This window comes from Chlorocebus sabaeus, chromosome 22, assembly GCF_047675955.1.
Source record: "Chlorocebus sabaeus isolate Y175 chromosome 22, mChlSab1.0.hap1, whole genome shotgun sequence".
NCBI classification, from domain to species: Eukaryota; Metazoa; Chordata; class Mammalia; order Primates; family Cercopithecidae; genus Chlorocebus; species Chlorocebus sabaeus.
Window position 1 is genome coordinate 84,747,494 of NC_132925.1, and position 17,428 is coordinate 84,764,921.

The 17,428-nt window shown below is 43.4% G+C and overlaps 1 protein-coding gene across 4 annotated transcripts in view; it reads right to left on the bottom strand.

Moving 5' to 3' along the window:
- Positions 1-17,428, bottom strand: part of CACNA2D3 (calcium voltage-gated channel auxiliary subunit alpha2delta 3) — a 948,786-nt gene that overhangs the window by 68,906 nt on the left and 862,452 nt on the right. For all 4 annotated transcript variants that reach the window (XM_073010036.1, XM_073010035.1, XM_073010037.1 and 1 more), the window contains 2 exons: positions 15,064-15,126; positions 11,978-12,048 (listed from right to left, as the gene is read on the bottom strand). In XM_073010036.1, coding sequence (XP_072866137.1) covers positions 11,978-12,048; positions 15,064-15,126 — 134 coding nt within the window. The remainder of the gene's footprint in view (positions 1-11,977; positions 12,049-15,063; positions 15,127-17,428) is intronic.

A 17,428-nucleotide genomic window follows, 5' to 3' on the forward strand; every position in this document is an offset into this window, starting at 1 on the left:
TATTGCCATTGAGGAGGTTACAAAATAAGCCTTCTCTGTCTTCTCCACACTTGGACAGCTTTAACTAGATGTTGCAGAAAGAGACTTCCAGATTATTACCCTTTTTGAAGTGATTTTGTTACTGTTTTAAATAACTCCATTTTGCGGCTACCTGTATCCTGCTCGGCTGATTATAGTTAAAGAACATGATAATTGCCTGCTTTCATTTGACTCTAAAATCAGCTCTGAGAATCATGCCCAGCCCAAGACTGGTGCTGTGTGCAGCTGCACTCAGCAGTGGGGGTGTATTCTTATTACAGATAACATGCCTTAATCCCCATGACATCACCACCAGGCCACTCCAACCGACCTTATCATTAGCATCACTGTGTGCCCACACGAATGGGTGGAACTTTGAAACTTTAAACTTTCACAGAAGGCAGATACAGCCTCTGAAGAAGCAGCTCAAAGCAACGCAAACAAAGTCTGGTAGCCCCGCACCCATGCTGGGTAGAGCCTTGGATGACAAACTCTTGACATTAAGACATGTTTAAAGCCATTTTGCTGATCCTGTTCTTTTCCAACTAGACAAAAATCCTGACCAAGAAAAATATTTGCTCTAAGAATTAGCAGGCTGCATTTTAACAGCATAAGCTCAGCTAATTTAGGCTGGCTAATTTAGGCTGGTTAGCAACTGTGGGGCTCAACATTTATTAAACACCTACTATGTACCATGAGGCCAGGTAATTTTCCTGTAATGATTCATCAAATTAGCTCACTTTGGCTAAACAACTGGCCTAAAAACAATCTTGAAACAGCTTAATGTCTGCAAATACAGCCCTAAAAACAGGACAAGGGAGGCATTTGACATAGAGATCCATCATGGGACATAATTAAGCAATTCCGAATTGAAAAGTCTAAGAAACAAAATGACTCACTAAGGTAGCATGTAAAAATATGTCTTCTTTTTTTGTGCTATAAAATGTGTCCTCTGGGGGCAGCTTTCAACTTGCAATTGAAAAGGCATGGGGCAGGAACATAGGAAATTCTTAACAAAGAGACTGTCACCATGGGAAGCCCTTACTCATTCTTACATCTCAGAAAGCCAGGAAAGTAGAAAGCTCAACCTGTTGATAGGAGTGCTAATAGAATATCCAAAATGTGCTCTCCCTTCTCTCCTGCTTGTATCAGTCACCATCTCATCCCACAGCAACTTCTTGCAGAGATGGCACTGTTCTTTAAGATCAGTGCAGTGTCTCTAACACAGCAGAGGCAGTGAATTTACAAAACCCCGGTCCTACTGCCTTTGAGCCCTCCAACTGGAAATTAGTTAAACAACTTAACTAATGAGCACCCATCATTAGCCAAGAATAAACCTCACACAGGCGATCAGGACCTCTCAGGGTTCACTGCTGAACACTGAATGGGGAGCAACAAGAAAGTGTCACTCATTTGGTAGATTAAGCAGAGGATCTGTTGGCACCAAATCAATACCTTTCATCAATGGGAGTTGATAAAGAGAAATCAAGTTGTAGATACTGAGATATTAATCCCATCAGTATTTTACCCAGGTAATAAGAACAGTAACCATAAGAATTAATTGATTAAAGGCCAGGTGTGGTGGCTTATGCCTGTAATCCCAGAACTTTGGGAAGCCAAGGTGGGCCAATCACTTGAGGTCAGGAGTTCAAGACCAGCCTGGCCAACATGGTGAAACCCCATCTCTATTAAAAATACAAATTAGCCTGGCGTGGTGGCACATGCCTATAGTCCCAGCTACTCGGCAGATATCTTGCTCCTTAGGGATGTCGTGGGGATAAGGCCTCATCAGAAGAATCTGGAAAATGGGACGTAAACTCGCTCTCAATTCCTAAGGCATACACATTGGCATTTGTTTAAAACAGTGATTCTCAACTTTGGCTGCCTTTTAGAATCACCTGGGGAACTTCAAATACATTTTCTTTTCTTTTCCCTTTTGAGATGGAGTATTGTTCTGTCACCCAGGCTTCAGTGCAGTGGCATGATCATAGCTCACTGTAGCCTTCAACTCCTCAGTTCAAGCGATCCTCCTGCCTCAGCCTCCTGGATACCTACGACTATAGGTGCATGTCACCACACCTAGCTAATTTTTTTTTTTTTTTTAAGAGATGAGGTCTCATGTGCTGGAGGTGGTTGCCCAAGCTGCTCTCGAACTCCCGAGTTCAAGCACTTCCCCCACCTCGGCCTCCCAAAGTGCTGGGCTTACAGGCATCTGTCACTGAGCTGGGCCAAAGTAATTTTTTATACATGATGATACCTGAACATCTCACCTATCTGCAATATTTCATTAGTCTGGGTTGGGGATCTGGTATAAGTTATTTTTTAAGCTCCCCAAGGAATTATAATGTGCAAACAGGTTTGCCAGCCATGAATTTTAGAATGTGATATATCTCACTGGCATTTTCTTGTGTTGTGTCTTCCTCTCTCACCTTAACTGTAAGTAGCTTGCAGGCAGGAACTGGACTTTATTTATTTTATTTTTTGTTTTACTATACTTTAAGTTCTGGGATACATGTGCAAAATGCGCAGGTTTGTTACCTAGGTATATATGTGCCATGGTGGTTTGCTGCACCCATCAACCCATCATCTACATTAGGTATTTCTCCTAATGCTATCCCTCCCCTAGTTCCCCACACCCTGACAGGCCCTGGTGTGTGATGTTCCCCTCCCTGTATCCATGTATTCTCATTGTTCAACTCTCAATTATGAGTGAGAACATGCGGTGTTTGGTTTTCTGTTCTTGTGTTAGTTTGCTGAGAATGATGGTTTCCAGCTTTATCCATGTCCCTGCAAAGGACATGAACTCATCCTTTTATATGGCTGCATAGTATTCCGTGGTGTATATGTGCCACATTTTCTTTATCCAGTCTGTCATTGATGGACATTTGGGTTGGTTCCACTTTAAAACCCAGACACATCTTCCCAGGGCTTAGTACCAGTCTGGACATATTCAGGGGTACTTCCTTGACTCACCAAATAGGAGGTGCCACCTGCAAACCTTAAGGATGAACAGTTTCCCATTGTCCTGGAGAGCAGCACAGATTTGATAAACAAGTGTAAGTGCCCCAGAGCCAAGAAGATGGGGTCCTCTGAAAGAAGGGGGCTCTGGGGAGACTAACAACCTTCCAGCATCAAGACAGTCCCTGTCCCCAGTCAGAGCGGATGGTGCTCTACCAACCACATTTGCTTTGCTCCTCGGGCAAGGAATCAAATTCATGGGTGCCCAGGAAATGCACATAGCTGCCAGCTGGTTTGCCCATTCACGCAGTCCCTCCTATGGAAATTAGCTTCACTTATTAAACTGATGGGGAAAATGGAATCGCAATTAATTCGATATTGAAAATATTAAATTTCTTTTGCCTTCTTAGAAGGAAAAAGCTGAATTCTGCTTTGGGAATGAGTTAATGCAAAACCCATTTGAAGCAAGAGAGCTGATTCTGGGGGAGCGTCCTTGGGCTCTGCCACATTGGTGTAGCCAGGTCTACATTTCATAGCAACTACACTATAATGATGCCTGTACTGCACTTGGCAGTGTGGGGCATGTCATTGAGGCTTAATAAATGTCAGTACCTCTGAGTATTGGTATTGCTGCTGTCATGATTATTATTAGTAAAACCCAACAGGTGCTATGGAGTGTTCCTACTTCTATTGTCTGGGGTCAGGCAGGCACATGGACAGGTGGTTAGAGGGTGGCTATGACAATTTGTGTTCAGGACTGCATTGGGCATGTGGGTTTGGGGTGGGGGAGAGTAAGAGTTATGAATACAGCCCCATCACTCAAAGATTTCCAAAGGGGTTATCAGAGGAAGCCAGAGGACTCGTATGGTTTGAAGCAAACTCGGGCCTGCTGGATGTGGTAGAGACTATCAGTAGTTTCACAATAACTATTCTCCTCTTCTGGTGAGTAGAACTCTAACTTTTCAATATGCACATTACCCAGGTTTCTTTGGAGTGAGGTGAGGCCAAGTGATTAAGCACAAATATTATACGGGAGGCTGCTTAATACATTAAAAATCTTATTTAAAGCATTTATTTAAATAAATGTTAATTAAGTAATTTGAAACTTGGCCTTCTGGACCTTTTGGAACTCCCTGAACTCTTCTTTTGCAAGCCTGAATTGCAGATGTGACGGCTGGGGCTCAGCAGCTACACTGAACCATGAGGTAACCTTGAGCTTAAAAGCCATCTTGGAGAAAGGTAGAAGAAAAAGTTGTGGTCCTGAGTCTGTAACATGAGGGTCCCAAATTAGTATTTTCAGACTTCCTTACCATAAGAGATAAAAACAACCTCCTATGTTCTTTAAGTCCCTGTTAATTTGGATTTTCCTGTTATTTGTGCCTGGACCAATTCCTAACTAATACATTGGACTCCAAGTTTGATTAAAAGACTTTCTTTGGTCAGGCGCAATGGCTCACACCTATAATCCCAGCACTTTGGGAGGCTGAGGCAGTTGGATCACCTGAGGTCAGGAGTTTGAGCCCAGCCTGACCAACATGGCAAAACCCCTTCTCTACTAAAAATACAGAAATTAGCTGGGCATGGTGGTGGGCACCTGTAATCCCAGCTACTCGGGAGGTGAAGGCAGGAAAATTGCTTGAACCCGGGAGGCGGAGGTTGCAGTTACCAAGATCGCACCATTGCACTCTAGCCTGGGTGACAAGAGCGAAACTCCGTCTCAAGGAAAAAAAAAAGAAAGAAAGAAAGAAAGAAAGACTTTCTTTTACTATCTCTTAAGGCAGAGCAAATATGAATGTAAAAAGAAAAATCTCTGTAGACGATATGCTAGTCTGCTCCAACTACAGAGAAGACATGAATGGTGATCAGGAGAACATGCTCTGGAATCTGAGAGACATGAGTTCAAATTCTGTCTTCTCACTCATGCCTGTGAGAGAGCTTGACAAGTTGCTGGGAGCCTCCACTTCTAGTCCCTTGTTTGTCGAATGGAAATAATAATAGTAGTTACTTCATGGAATTGTGATGGGGATTAATTAAGGTAATGCATGTTAACTACTTGGAATAATGCCTTGCCTATAGTTAACATCCAACAAATGAGACGGACTGCATGATGAAGATGAGGGCAGTTAATGTTATTGCTGTAACTGAGGATGCTTGAGCAGCAGCTTTTGGATTTTAAAGAGTGGTTCATTGGAAGCTCCATGTTTCTGCATTCCAGAAAGTTTGGCCCAGAAATATACTTGTCCAAGCCAATCTGTCTCCTTGTTCCTTTCAATGCCACCTCTGACAAAGCGTAATTCTGAGGACATGGTCAGGTCAGCAGGAAGCCAAGAAGCCATTACACTCATTACATGAGTTGTTGAGTATTAGACATCAGTGGGGCAGTTGGCCTTAAAGGCGAGCAGCCATCCAAACATAACAGAATTCTCCTTTAACACTCTCTACACTCCAAGGCCAGGGCACTCGCTGAAGTGTAATGTGATTACCAAAGACAGGAAAAAGCTCCCAAGTCCCACTACAGAAAGACAGGAGTAGAAATGATAAGAAATGATATGGGTCTTGGAGTCTACCTGGATGTGTCTCCTTTTAGAAAGGTGATTTAAATAGTAGAAGAAGCTGCCACAGGGAATTCCATACAAGCCAGCCATGTTAATGAACATTTGTGGGGTGCAGTGACAAGGACATTTGCCAGATCCCTTAGGGAAAATATGAATGGCCTTGGAGGGGTAAAAGCTGAAGTGTGTTGCACCAAGCACAGCAGAAAAACAAACAAGAAAAACCATGCAAAACAACACACACACACACACACACACACACACACTAGCAGTTGCAACCAAAAAAAAAAAAAAAAAGGGAGAGACAGATAAGACAACGGCCATGAAAGGTAGGTACTATTAGTGACTCAAAAGCAAAAACAATAACAAGTTATTCAAGAGCAGTCCATTTTCCAGCAAGCCAAGGGCCAGGTATGCTCCACTGGTCTTTCTGACCTTGAGCATAATCAGATAGACAAAGAACAAGGGAAGAGCCTTTGGTTTTTCCAGAAATCACAAGGATGTTGGTAAAAGCAAAAAACCCAGGGTAAACCCTCAAGTTCTGGATATTTGATAACAGCCACATTTTCATCCTTCAGTGAAGATTTCTTTCTTTACCTGCTTTTTGAAGGCTCTTGCTCTTTCCCTGGGCTCCATATTGAACTCATTCCGACTTTCCCTTCAGTCTCCCTGGCTCAAATGCCCTAAAAGTCATATTTGTGCCTCTTATCTAACAAATGGCACTTCATATCCAGGTTAGTGCCCAGCTATGTGGAACTCAGGCAAGATGTATTATATTACTTTCAGGGGGAAGGGAGGAGAGGAATTGGACAATGGTGGAAGAGCCTTCGTTTTTTCATGTCTTACTAGCAATCTACTAGATATTTTGCTGGAGTAAGGTGCCCTAGCTGAGATTAACCCAGAGTATTATCCTTGCTGTCTATATGCTTAGTGTTTTGCCTTAGCATCAGTAGTTCCAGTCCCCCCGTGGGGCCTCTAGGAGAGTAAAGTGCTAATATAGTTTGGATCTGTGTCCTCACCCAAATCTCATGTTGAACTGTAACCCACAATGCTGGAGGTGGGGCCAAGATTGGATCATGGGGGCAGATTGGAAGTGATTGGATCATGGGGGCAGATTTCCCCACTTGGTGCTGCTCTTGTGATAGTGAGTGAGTGAGTGCTCACAAGATCTCGTTGTTTAAAAGTGTGTAGCACATCCCCTCCTCCTTCTTCCTCCTGCTTCAGCCATGTAAAGACATGCCTGCTTCTTCTTCACCATCCGTGATGGTTCTAAGTTTTCTGAGGCCTCCCCAGCCATGCTTCCTGTACAGCCTGTGGAAATTGTGTGTCAATTAAACATCTTTTCTTTGTAAATTACCCAGTCACAGGTATTGCTTTTTTCTTTCTTTTTCTTGTTGTTCAGGTATTTCTTTATAGCTGTGGGGGAATGGACTAATACAAGCACCATCAAGGCACTGAAGGTGGGGGCCCCTCCCATCATACCCTAAGGGGAGGATGCAGGAACAAGAAGATAATCCAAGAAGTCGACCTCAAAAAGATGGGCTGGGGGCTCTTCCCTCTAGGAAGAGATGGATTCAGACATTGCTTAGAAGTCTAGAAAGAGGAGAAAGAACAGAGGAAACAGAGAAAGGTGGAAGTCATGGATCAGAGAGGACCCCCAGGAGCTCTCACTTTGTGATACGATCCATTTGTGCCAGCTGACTGTGCCCTGCAGGGATCTCCCCTGTGGTCACAATAAGAGACATCCAGGAAGGAGGCTGAGTGCCCACGCTCAGGAGGGTGGGCTGTAGGCACGTATGTACCTTCAAGCTGGGGACACCTCAGTTACTCACATATCATTCCATTTATCCTTCACTTGTAAGTATTTGAATAATTATTTTCATCCTATTTTGTTGCAGAGATCAGGTGACTCCTAAGAGCATAGTAGCTAGACTGGTGCCATGCTTTTAACCTGGTGTCTTGATGCTGACTATACATGAGAATCACAGAGAAGCTTTTAAAGAGCACAAGTGCCTGGGCACCATCCCCAAATCAACTTAATATATAATTTCTTGGGCTGCAGTTTGAACTTAGGAGTGTTTTTAAAGGTTCCCAGGGGATGCTAACGCACAAGAGAGTTCAGGTCCACGAATTCACCCCAACGCTGTGCTGTAAAGGTAACTGCTCTGTAGTAACTACCCTTTGGGGATTATTCATGATAAAATAAGACAAACAAACAAAACAAAACAGGAGAAAATTGGAAAATAAGAATAACGCAGACATATGGAACTCTACTCAAAAGATATTCTTATCTCCTGTTTGCAATGGCTTTGCAATTTGAGAAGTATTTTAACATATTGTATTTTAGTTAATTCTCAGAAAATCCATTGAGGTCCCAATTTTGGTAATGAAGAAACAGGCTCAGAAAGGCTGAAGACACTGTCCATGAACACAGAGTGGAGAATCTTGTGCTCAACCTGAAGTCTTCTTATTTCAAGTCCAGAGTATAACAAAGGCCCCGTCAGGAACCTTGAAAGAAGAAGACTCCTATGGCAGGCTGTATTTTCCCCTTTTCCCTGGATACATGACAACATTGAATTTGCATTACCGGGGGTAAACAAATTCTAATGAAAGGATTTTGAGACTAGATTTTCTCTTAATAGTTGCAAGAGGCCAGGCATGGTGACTCATGGGATTACAGCAAGCAAAGTGCTGTAATCCCAGCACTTTGGGAGGCCAAGTTGGGGGGATCACATGAGGTCAGGAGTTCGAGACCAGTCTAGCTAACACGGTGAAACCCCATCTCTACTAAAAATACAAAAATTAGCTGGGCATGGTGGCGCACGCCTGTAGTCCCAGCTACTCGGGAGGCTGAGGCAGGAGAATCGCTTGAACCCAGAAGGCGGTGGTTGCAGTGAGCTGAGATTACGCCACTGCACTCCAGCCTGGGCAACAGAGCGAACGAGACTGTCTCAAAACAAAACAAAACAAAACAAAACAAAAAAACCCTCTTGACAGTTTTTGAACATGAGGCCCCACATTTTTATTTTGTACTGGGCCCTGCAAATTATGCAACTGGTCCTATTTATGCCTGTCTCAGAGTTATTGGAAAGCCTGCAAAGAGGTAAGATCTGTCAAGGACAATCCAAGCCTGGAGTCTGGTGGGTGCTCAGGAAGGCAGCCATGATTATTACTGTCATGCTGCTGAAGCTATTGTTCTGTGAGTTGGATCCTGGATACTAGGTCACATGTAAGCTGGCTAGATAGAGTCAGGTCAAAGAGTCAACTAAAGTGTCCAAGAGCGGCCAATTTTGCCTCTTAGATTGTTTCACACGCTGCTGTGATACTTTCTCAAAATTCTTTCAAGTTGTTAATTTGTTCACATAAATCAGTGATTTTCCTTCCGCCTGCACTACAGACCCAGAAGTGGATGTTTTTTTCCCTCTGATGGCACTGTCAGGTAGAACAGCCAATGGGTCATGAGGTGAGTGGTCAGAATAGTCAGGGGAAAGGTCTGCTGTCACCTAGGCAAACATTGCCTTGCTTCCCAAGCATCGCCTTGCTTCCCTGGAGAGAGGCAGCAAAGTGACCAAGGGAGAGAAACAAAGGGGAGGTTATGAAGGGTGGTAGTGCTCTCCTCTTGGAGCTCTGTCTTTCTGGAGAAGATGGTTTGTGGGGCTCTTGTGCATTAAACTTGTTTCTTTCTTTTTTTTTTTTTTTTTTTGAGATGGAGTCTCGCTCTGTCACCCAGGCTGAAGTGCAGTAGCATGACCTCGGCTTATTGCAATCTCTGCCTCCCAGGTTCAAGCAATTCTCCTGCCTCAGCCTCCCAATTAGCTACGATTATGGGCACGCATCACCACGCCCAGCTAATTTTTGTATTTTTAGTAGAGACAGTGTTTCACCTTGTTGGCCAGGCTGGTCTTGAACTCCTGACCTCAAGTGATCCACCCACCTCTGCCTCCCAAAGTCCTGGGGGATTACAGGCGTGAGTCACTGCACCTGGCCTGAAATTTGTTTCTTTAGGACTGGGTATAAGCCTAAGATAAAGAAACTGAGGGCCAGCCCAGTACTGTCCAAGATGCTGAGATGAGGGGTCAGCACAGTAAACTGATCTCGAGTTTCATCTGGGCTAACCACAGCACCAAAGCAACGCAGCCTCATGTAACCCATGTTTGGGGGTGGCCTCAATTCAATATGGTACGTGACTTCTGACCCAGAGTGCTGTCAGTTACAGCCAACTATATCCTTTCACTGCTTCTGAAATATAGATCTTCTCTGAATGACAGGACTGTCAACCTTATGCCCTGAGCAAGCACTGCATGCTGGGAAGGGCAAGGGCACGAATGTGTGATTGCAAGGACTATGGTCCTCCGACACTAGAGACCCATCATACAGTGTCACAGGAAGCCTATAGGGAGAGAAATGTAGATGAAGCAGTATCTGGTGCCAAGTGGAAAGCAAATTCAAGACAGAGCAAGGTTCTACAACAAAAATCACGGCTGCAGTTCACAACTAACTGAGCTCTTCATACATGCCAAGTTCTGTGCTAAGAACTTTATGCTTATTATAATATCACTAGCTCTGACAGCAACCTTAGAAGTAATTATTGTCATCTTCATTTTCCATGTAGAGAAACCATTGTTTGGAGAGGCAATCTGACTAAATCAAGCAGCTGGTAATGTCAGAGCCTAGACTTGACCCCAGTGTGTCTGACTCCAAAACTCAAACTCTCAAAGCTCTACTGGCCCCGGTGAGGAAGCCCTTCAAAGAAGCCCAGGAGGTTTGTCAGCTAGCTCCTGGATGACAGCAGTTGCTGTAATAACTGAGTTCCCAGCCCTTCCTTTTTCTCAAATATGTTGGCTATTCTTATTGTAAAAGGAAGTTCTAGATGCATGCCAACTGTACTTCACCCACACGAAGGAGAAGACTAGAGGTTCAAAATTCCATTACAGCCTTTCTCTTTCTCCCACCGAACAGTTTGAAAGGAGTATCCAAGAGGGAGAGGAAAAAATAGGTTTGTTAAAGAAGTTGAAAAATGTGCTTTCAAATGAGAAACACGTGTGCGATTATTCTTCATCTTTTGTCTCCTCCCCCCACCAAGTTGAAAACAAGTTAACATGATACAAATGCACACATCCACATAAAGATAGGAAAAGTCAGTGGTGCCCTGGATGGCAGGCCAGGAGCTGCTGCAGGAAGCTTGAAGAAGTGGTGGAAAACTCCACAGCCACTCCAGCCCAGATCCAAGCAGAGTTTTCAAGCATGTGTACAATGACTGCTGGCAAAGAGGAAAACTGTACTTGAATTTTTTTTTAAAGGGAAGGGAGCAGGAGAGGACGATCTGCTACAGGCAGGCCTGAGAGCAAGCGTGTCAGGATTGCAGAAGTGCTGGCACTAGGCCAGTTTTTTATATCATTTCTTTTTTTTCCCTCCCTTCTGGCACAAACAAGCTATGGAATTTCAAAAACTGGGTCATCATTTTTGAATTCCCTGCTTTCAGCAAAGTGCTCAGTTGGTCTTGTTGACTAGCTTAAACGTCTGATTTCCTGAGCTAACACTTCCTAGCCATTCAGCTGCAGGGGAGTAATAAACCAGGGGCCTGCCACCGATGTGCAATGGATCTCTCAGGGAAGCTGGAGGGCCATCCTTGGATTTCCTGCCATTATATATTTAATAGCATCAAATATGCCCATTAAAGCACCACTTCAAAGGCTAACATTCTTCCTGGTAGGCCAAGGGAAGGGAGACAGCACAAACCCCCAGGGAGACATTCTAACACCTGATCTCATGGGATGATGGCTTTTCCCAGAAGTTTAGGTGTTCCCAAAAGCATGGCTGGCCTGCCCATGAGGGACATGGGGCCGTAAGGAAGCTGTTCTACACAAGCTTTATTCAGGATCAGCGAGAGTTCTTGCACCTGGATGAGGAGTCAGTCTCTGCCACCTATGGAATTTGGCACCATCTAGGTTTTCTTCCAGAAGCAGACTTAAACTTACCTCCATCAAGAGCAGGTTTTGAGAATTTTCACTTGATTTTCTAAAACAACATCAAGAAGTCTCTAAATACCACCTTTCATCCCCAAGTTCCAGGTTTCTAGGAAGCTTCCCAGGTTCATCAATGGGAGACAAAACACACTCCACCCTTCTGGCCAGGTGAAAACCTTTCCTACTTCTTTGCAGTGACTTGCTTCAGACTGACACAATCACATCACAGTGCAGCCTCCTACTTCAATACTGGCCTCCAATAAATGCTCTGCTGGGTGAACAGGAAACTCATTGTGAGCTGAGTTTCTAAGACTCTAACACTCGTGCAAGAGGCATCGAATTTCAGCGAGATCTTTCGGAGCATGAACACAAGTAAAAACCAGCTACGGGGTCAAGTCTGGGCTTGCTTTATTTGACCTTGGTTTGTTTGATTTTATTTAGGAAAACTTTTGGGGGGAATGCAGTGGACCATAAAACCCTTACCTTTTAAAGGAGCCCATTGTTAGCAATTTGTTCATCACAGCTCCCTCGATCTCACCAAAAAAGTCTCCAGTCTATGGGGAAGAAGACATATGAGGAGGTGTAGATAAATAATGTGCCCAAACAGGAGAGAAGAAATGAAAAGGGACACAGTCTGTGTCCTGGAACTGACAGAAGCAAAAGGCAGGTTTTCAGGACAGTGGAAAAGGTTTTAACAGTCATGAGAAGTTAGGGGATTACACAGCAAACGAGTGAGCAGATGTGAACGCTTCCATGGTACATGGCAGGGGGCTGCACAACCCATGCGGAATGCTGAAATTAAAACATGCATGCACACACATGTGCACACACACACCCCCCACTCCCTTGGATGGAGTAGGTAGTAATCTGCACATAATCCCTTGTGATTAAAATACTACTTCATATAGGCAGAAACAGGCTATGAGAGGGCTTCCTAGGCACTAATAAAAAGAATTGTTTATAATTCCTGGATGACCTGTTTAGGAAAATACAGCAGTCCACTTCATCAGCCCTATAAATTTCCTGCAGTTGAGAATCCGTCCTTTCTCAGAATCACTTTTTAAGGATCACTTTCATTTTGTCATAGGCAGTTGACATGTTGACCAAGAGTAAGACTATCCAGTCCCTTGAGAAGACAGCATGGCCAATCAGACTTCTAATGGCTTATCCCCATACCTGAGGCTGTCTTAAGGTCATTCGAAGCTTTGCAGTCATTCCCCACCACCAGGCTGATGTTTTTGTAAGTCTACTTCTTGGTGCTGGCCAAGATTTGCAAACTTAGAATGGTGGAATGAAGAGTTAACATCCTCATGTATGCCCTCTGAACTTCTGGAGCCACTATAATGCAAGGTGTCCCATGGGGGAGGGCGTATGCAGTGCATGGAACAGAGCCTGCAGCACCGGCCTTCTGCCAACACGCTGAAATGAGCCAGTGTTGACCAGCAGAGAAGTCCCATCTCTACTCTGCGTGCTCTGAAGATTTGTAGCTTGTGAGTGGGTGGGTGGGTGGAGGGCACTGCAATAAGAATCCAAATGACATAAATTCCTTAGGCTTTGTATTAACTAAACGCCAATTCCATTGCAACTAACTGAATGACCTCAACCACACTCCTGGGAGTTTTCAGGCAGCAAGACATATATACAAACTTTGGCAAAATGTAAAGGGGGAGAAAAGGAGGAAGAAGGAAACAACATTTCTCTGACTGAATATTGAGCACTTCCTTTTTCACTACAGGGAAACTTGGAAACTTTTGCAAACTCTGTGGGCGTGTACTACTGCTAGGAGCAAGAAGGACATTTGTATTTCGTGTGTGTAATATGCCAGTTTCAGTGAAACTGGTTGTTAGATGAAGAATTATCCTAATTGGGGCACAGGAAGTCAGACAACATCAAACAAGCCCAGGCTGAGCAGGCTGGCAGGCTCACTGGGTCTATTGCAGGCTTATTCCATGGAGAGAAAGAGCAGAGAATCTGTAGTGGCTATGGCTGCTCATGGCTGAAACAGAGTCACTGTTTCCTTCATTTGTTGACTGGTCCAGGACTCACCCCTAGAAGACATTCACTGCATCCTTCCTGAGCCCCGGGATCATTCCTATCTCAGCCCTACATGAGTAGAGCAGAAGACTAGAGCTCCTCCCTCCAGGCAACTAATTTGCATTCTTGCTCCATAGATTCTTGAAAGCTTATGTTCCTCCTCCCAGTCAAAAGGGCATATAACTATGGGTCAAAGGACTTTCCTGCTGTCTCAGGGACTGGCCTTGTTTCATGGGCCCATTCATCCTATCTAATGTCCATCGATTGTCCCATGTCTAGTGATGTTCAGCATCAGAGGAGACCGGGAATGGGCATTTTGAGTCTCAATAGCGCAACCAAGGTGCATTGAAAAGTCCTACAACATTCTCATAAAATAAGACAGGAAATGAAAGCACAATGCCTCAAGTTTCCTGGAGCCCGTTTATAAATCATCAAACCATTCATTTCAGACCCTAAGAAGCCACACTTAAGGACAATTAACTAATTGATTAAGCAGTGAACCTATCATACTGCTGAGTACTAAAGAATTTTAAATGATTTAAAAGAGACTTCGTTATAATGTATTAGTATTAGTATACTCAAATATTTGAGTTAGAAGAAATCTTACATAGTCAACCATCCTCACTATATAGAGTCTATCTAGAGGTCTAGACAAGTTAAGGAACTTGCTGATGATCCCAAAACTAGTTAAGGAAGAGAGCTAACATCAGAAACCACTTTCCTCCTCTGATGGTGTTACTTTATTATATGCACTGTTGAACTTGTTTATATTCTACCTTTTTCTATACGTTAATGCAATTTCTAATTGCAGGAAAAGTTTTAATGCAGAAAATTTGAATGGAAAAACCTGTTTTTCTATTACAGTACCATTGACTTTAACTCTTATTTTGATTTCCAGGTAGATTGGAGATTTCTGTGCTCAAGCCCACAGCTTGGTTTCTTTTCATCTCTCTCCCTCCCACCCCTACACTGCACATGGTGCAGTCAAATGAACAATATTCCTCTTCCATCTCTGGATCCTTGTCCCTTGGTGTTGAAAGCCCAACTTGTTAATCCTTGAACTCAGATAACTGATTTTTAAAAAGCAAAAACCAGAAAGAAAGCCATAAACAACAATAATTATGTAGAAACATACGTATGTGTGCACACATACGAAGACGAAATATCGGAAGGAAAAAAACCTTACAGTTGACCAAACTATTTAAGGCACCCCACCCTCGAGGCAAAAGTTCTTTATGTGGCACAGACAACTCTTTGGCTAAGAGTTCTATAAATTGAACATTTTATGAGTGAGAGAACAGACCCTGGCACTGTCACCCCCCTTCGCCCCCCACTGGGAGGCAAAAACTCTTTGGGGCCTGCTGAGAAGCAGACTGTGGCATTCTTAGAGGGATGGAAATAAGGTTTTATAATCTCCTGCTATTACCTCCTAAATAAAGATCATTGTCTCAAAGTTTTAACACCATAATTTGTTCCCCCTGACCCAAGCACATTCTGAGCTCCTTACTTTGAGTTGGTAGAAAATTTTCACTCACCTGTGTGTAGTCTTCAGACACCAAAATAAATCCATTATTGTCTATGAGGTAACAGTTCACAGTCTAGAACATTAAAAAAAAAAAAAAAAACCAGCTTCAACTTTGGGCCATCACACTGCTTTTAAACAGAATGACACACTTCCAACCTGAGATAAACTTATTTTTTTGGAAGGCATTTGTTTTTAGGCAATTGCAAAAGCCTGCTGGCTCCAGGTGTTAAGGCCATGGTTAAGATAGCCATGGTGTTTACTTTGCAAAACTAACAAACAAAAATAAAACACTGAACAAGTCTTGAATGATCCAGATTCGGATAAAAAGCATATGCATTAAAAAATGATGAATTACAATTTGTCTTCCTTTTTTTTTTTTTCCTTTATATGACCTGAATAATATTTCCCAGGAACAAAGTGCTCAGAAGCCCCTGAGCCTGTATTGGCGGTTGAAGTGAAGGCTGTTTTGAAAGCAAAACGCCAGCACAATGTCATTACTCTAACGATGTATTAATGAAAACACCGTGTCAGCTCAGAGGACCATCAGGGGACCAGGTAATATTTTTTAATTTGTTCATAGACTGAGGCAGGGGGGAAGGGGCAGACTTCTGTTAAAGGGGCCCCTCAGGCCTCCTAAAGGTTTTCAAACTGTGTTTTTAATTGGGAGCTGGATTTGGGGGCAGGGCTGTTAGCTTTTGGTAGCTCAGACTTATAAATTGTAGAAAGCAAGGTAAGCCCAAACCTCTGCTTCCCCCACACTACTTTAATCTCAAGTGAATGATTTGCTACAGGCTAAGTTTTAATTACAGTGCTGTGGAGTTTAAACTTAAGGTTTAATTCCGTCCTTGATGTAACTCAGTTTCTATTTATTGCAGCTTTACATACCAACTGCAACATTTAATTTGTAACATATCTTTACTCTGAGCTAAATTCCGCCCAGCTCCAGGCCACCACGGGGCTGCTGTTTTCTGGGACATTTGCCTATCCACAGGGGTGGTTTTGGTTAGGCACAAAAGGGCAGCAGTGAGTTGGTCAGAAAAGTCTGTCCTTTATTACTAGACAGTGACTGTGCAAAATCAACAGAAAATTAAAAGCCCTGCTAGCACCTTTTATAAAAGAGTTGGCTGCTCTGGTGAACGGCAGAGTTTCTCACGGTTATACAAAGGGATCAGCTGAATTACTTGAGTAAACTGTTCACAGCCTTGCTATTTGAAGAAGCTCTTGGCCTCAGGGACACTATCTTGGTCCTGGAGGGAGTCTTGATAAACCTTCTCCGTTGTCAGGAGATAGCATTATGGAAGCAATCTCATAGAGCTGTGTTTCCAATATGGTAGCCACCAGCCTTACGTAAATTTAAATTTAATTTCAACTGAATTAAAATTAATGCAACTAAAAATTCAGTTCCTTAGTCACACAAGTCACATTTCAAGGGTTCCACAGCTACTTCTGGTTAGTGACTACACTTCTGGACATTTCCATCACAGTGGAAAGTTCTTTTGGACAGCAGTGCCTTAGATTATACTAGTACTTCAATGAGTTTTAACCTAGTCTACATGGGGTCATAACAGACAACTCTGTATCCTTGCTGATCTGAATGTCATTGTCAGAAGCATTTGAACCAGAGCAATTCCATCTTTAGGGGCTACAGAAAATGAGGCTGAGACCTGTTGGGCTGCATTCCCAGAAAGTTAAGGCATTCTAAGTCACAGGATGAGATAGGATGTTGGCATAAGATACAGGTCATAAAGACCTTGCTGATACAACAGGTTGCAGTAAAGAAGCTGGCTAAAACTCACCAAAACCAAAATGGCGATGAGTGTGACCTCTGGTCGTCTTCACTGCTATACTCCCACAAGCGCCACGACAGTGTATAAATGTCATGGCAATGTCAAGAAGTTACCCTATTGGTCTAAAAAAGGGAGGCATGAATAATCCACCCATTGTTTACCCCATAATTTTAAAACACCATGAAAATGGGCAACCAGCCGCCCTTAGGGATGCTCTGCCTACGGTGTAGCCATTCTTGGTCCCTTTACTTTCCTAATAAACTTGTTTTCACTTTACTCTATACACTTGCCCTGAATTCTTTCTTACATGAGATCCAAGAACCCTCTCTTGGGGTCTGGATCAGGACCCCTTTCCAGTAACATCTTTCTGGTGAATCTCAAAGGGATGATACTGAATAGATCCCCGACCCAAAGGAAAATCATCTGCATGCACCAACTGATTGACTTTGGTAAGTGGGGTGCGTCTAACTGGATAAAGGATGGGACTGGGTTAGAGGCCCAACTTAGGGGAGTTCGAGTCTCTCCCATGGCAGGGTGGGTTAAAGGCTCCTATTAATGAAAGGCAAGGACGCTTCATCAAACTTGGGT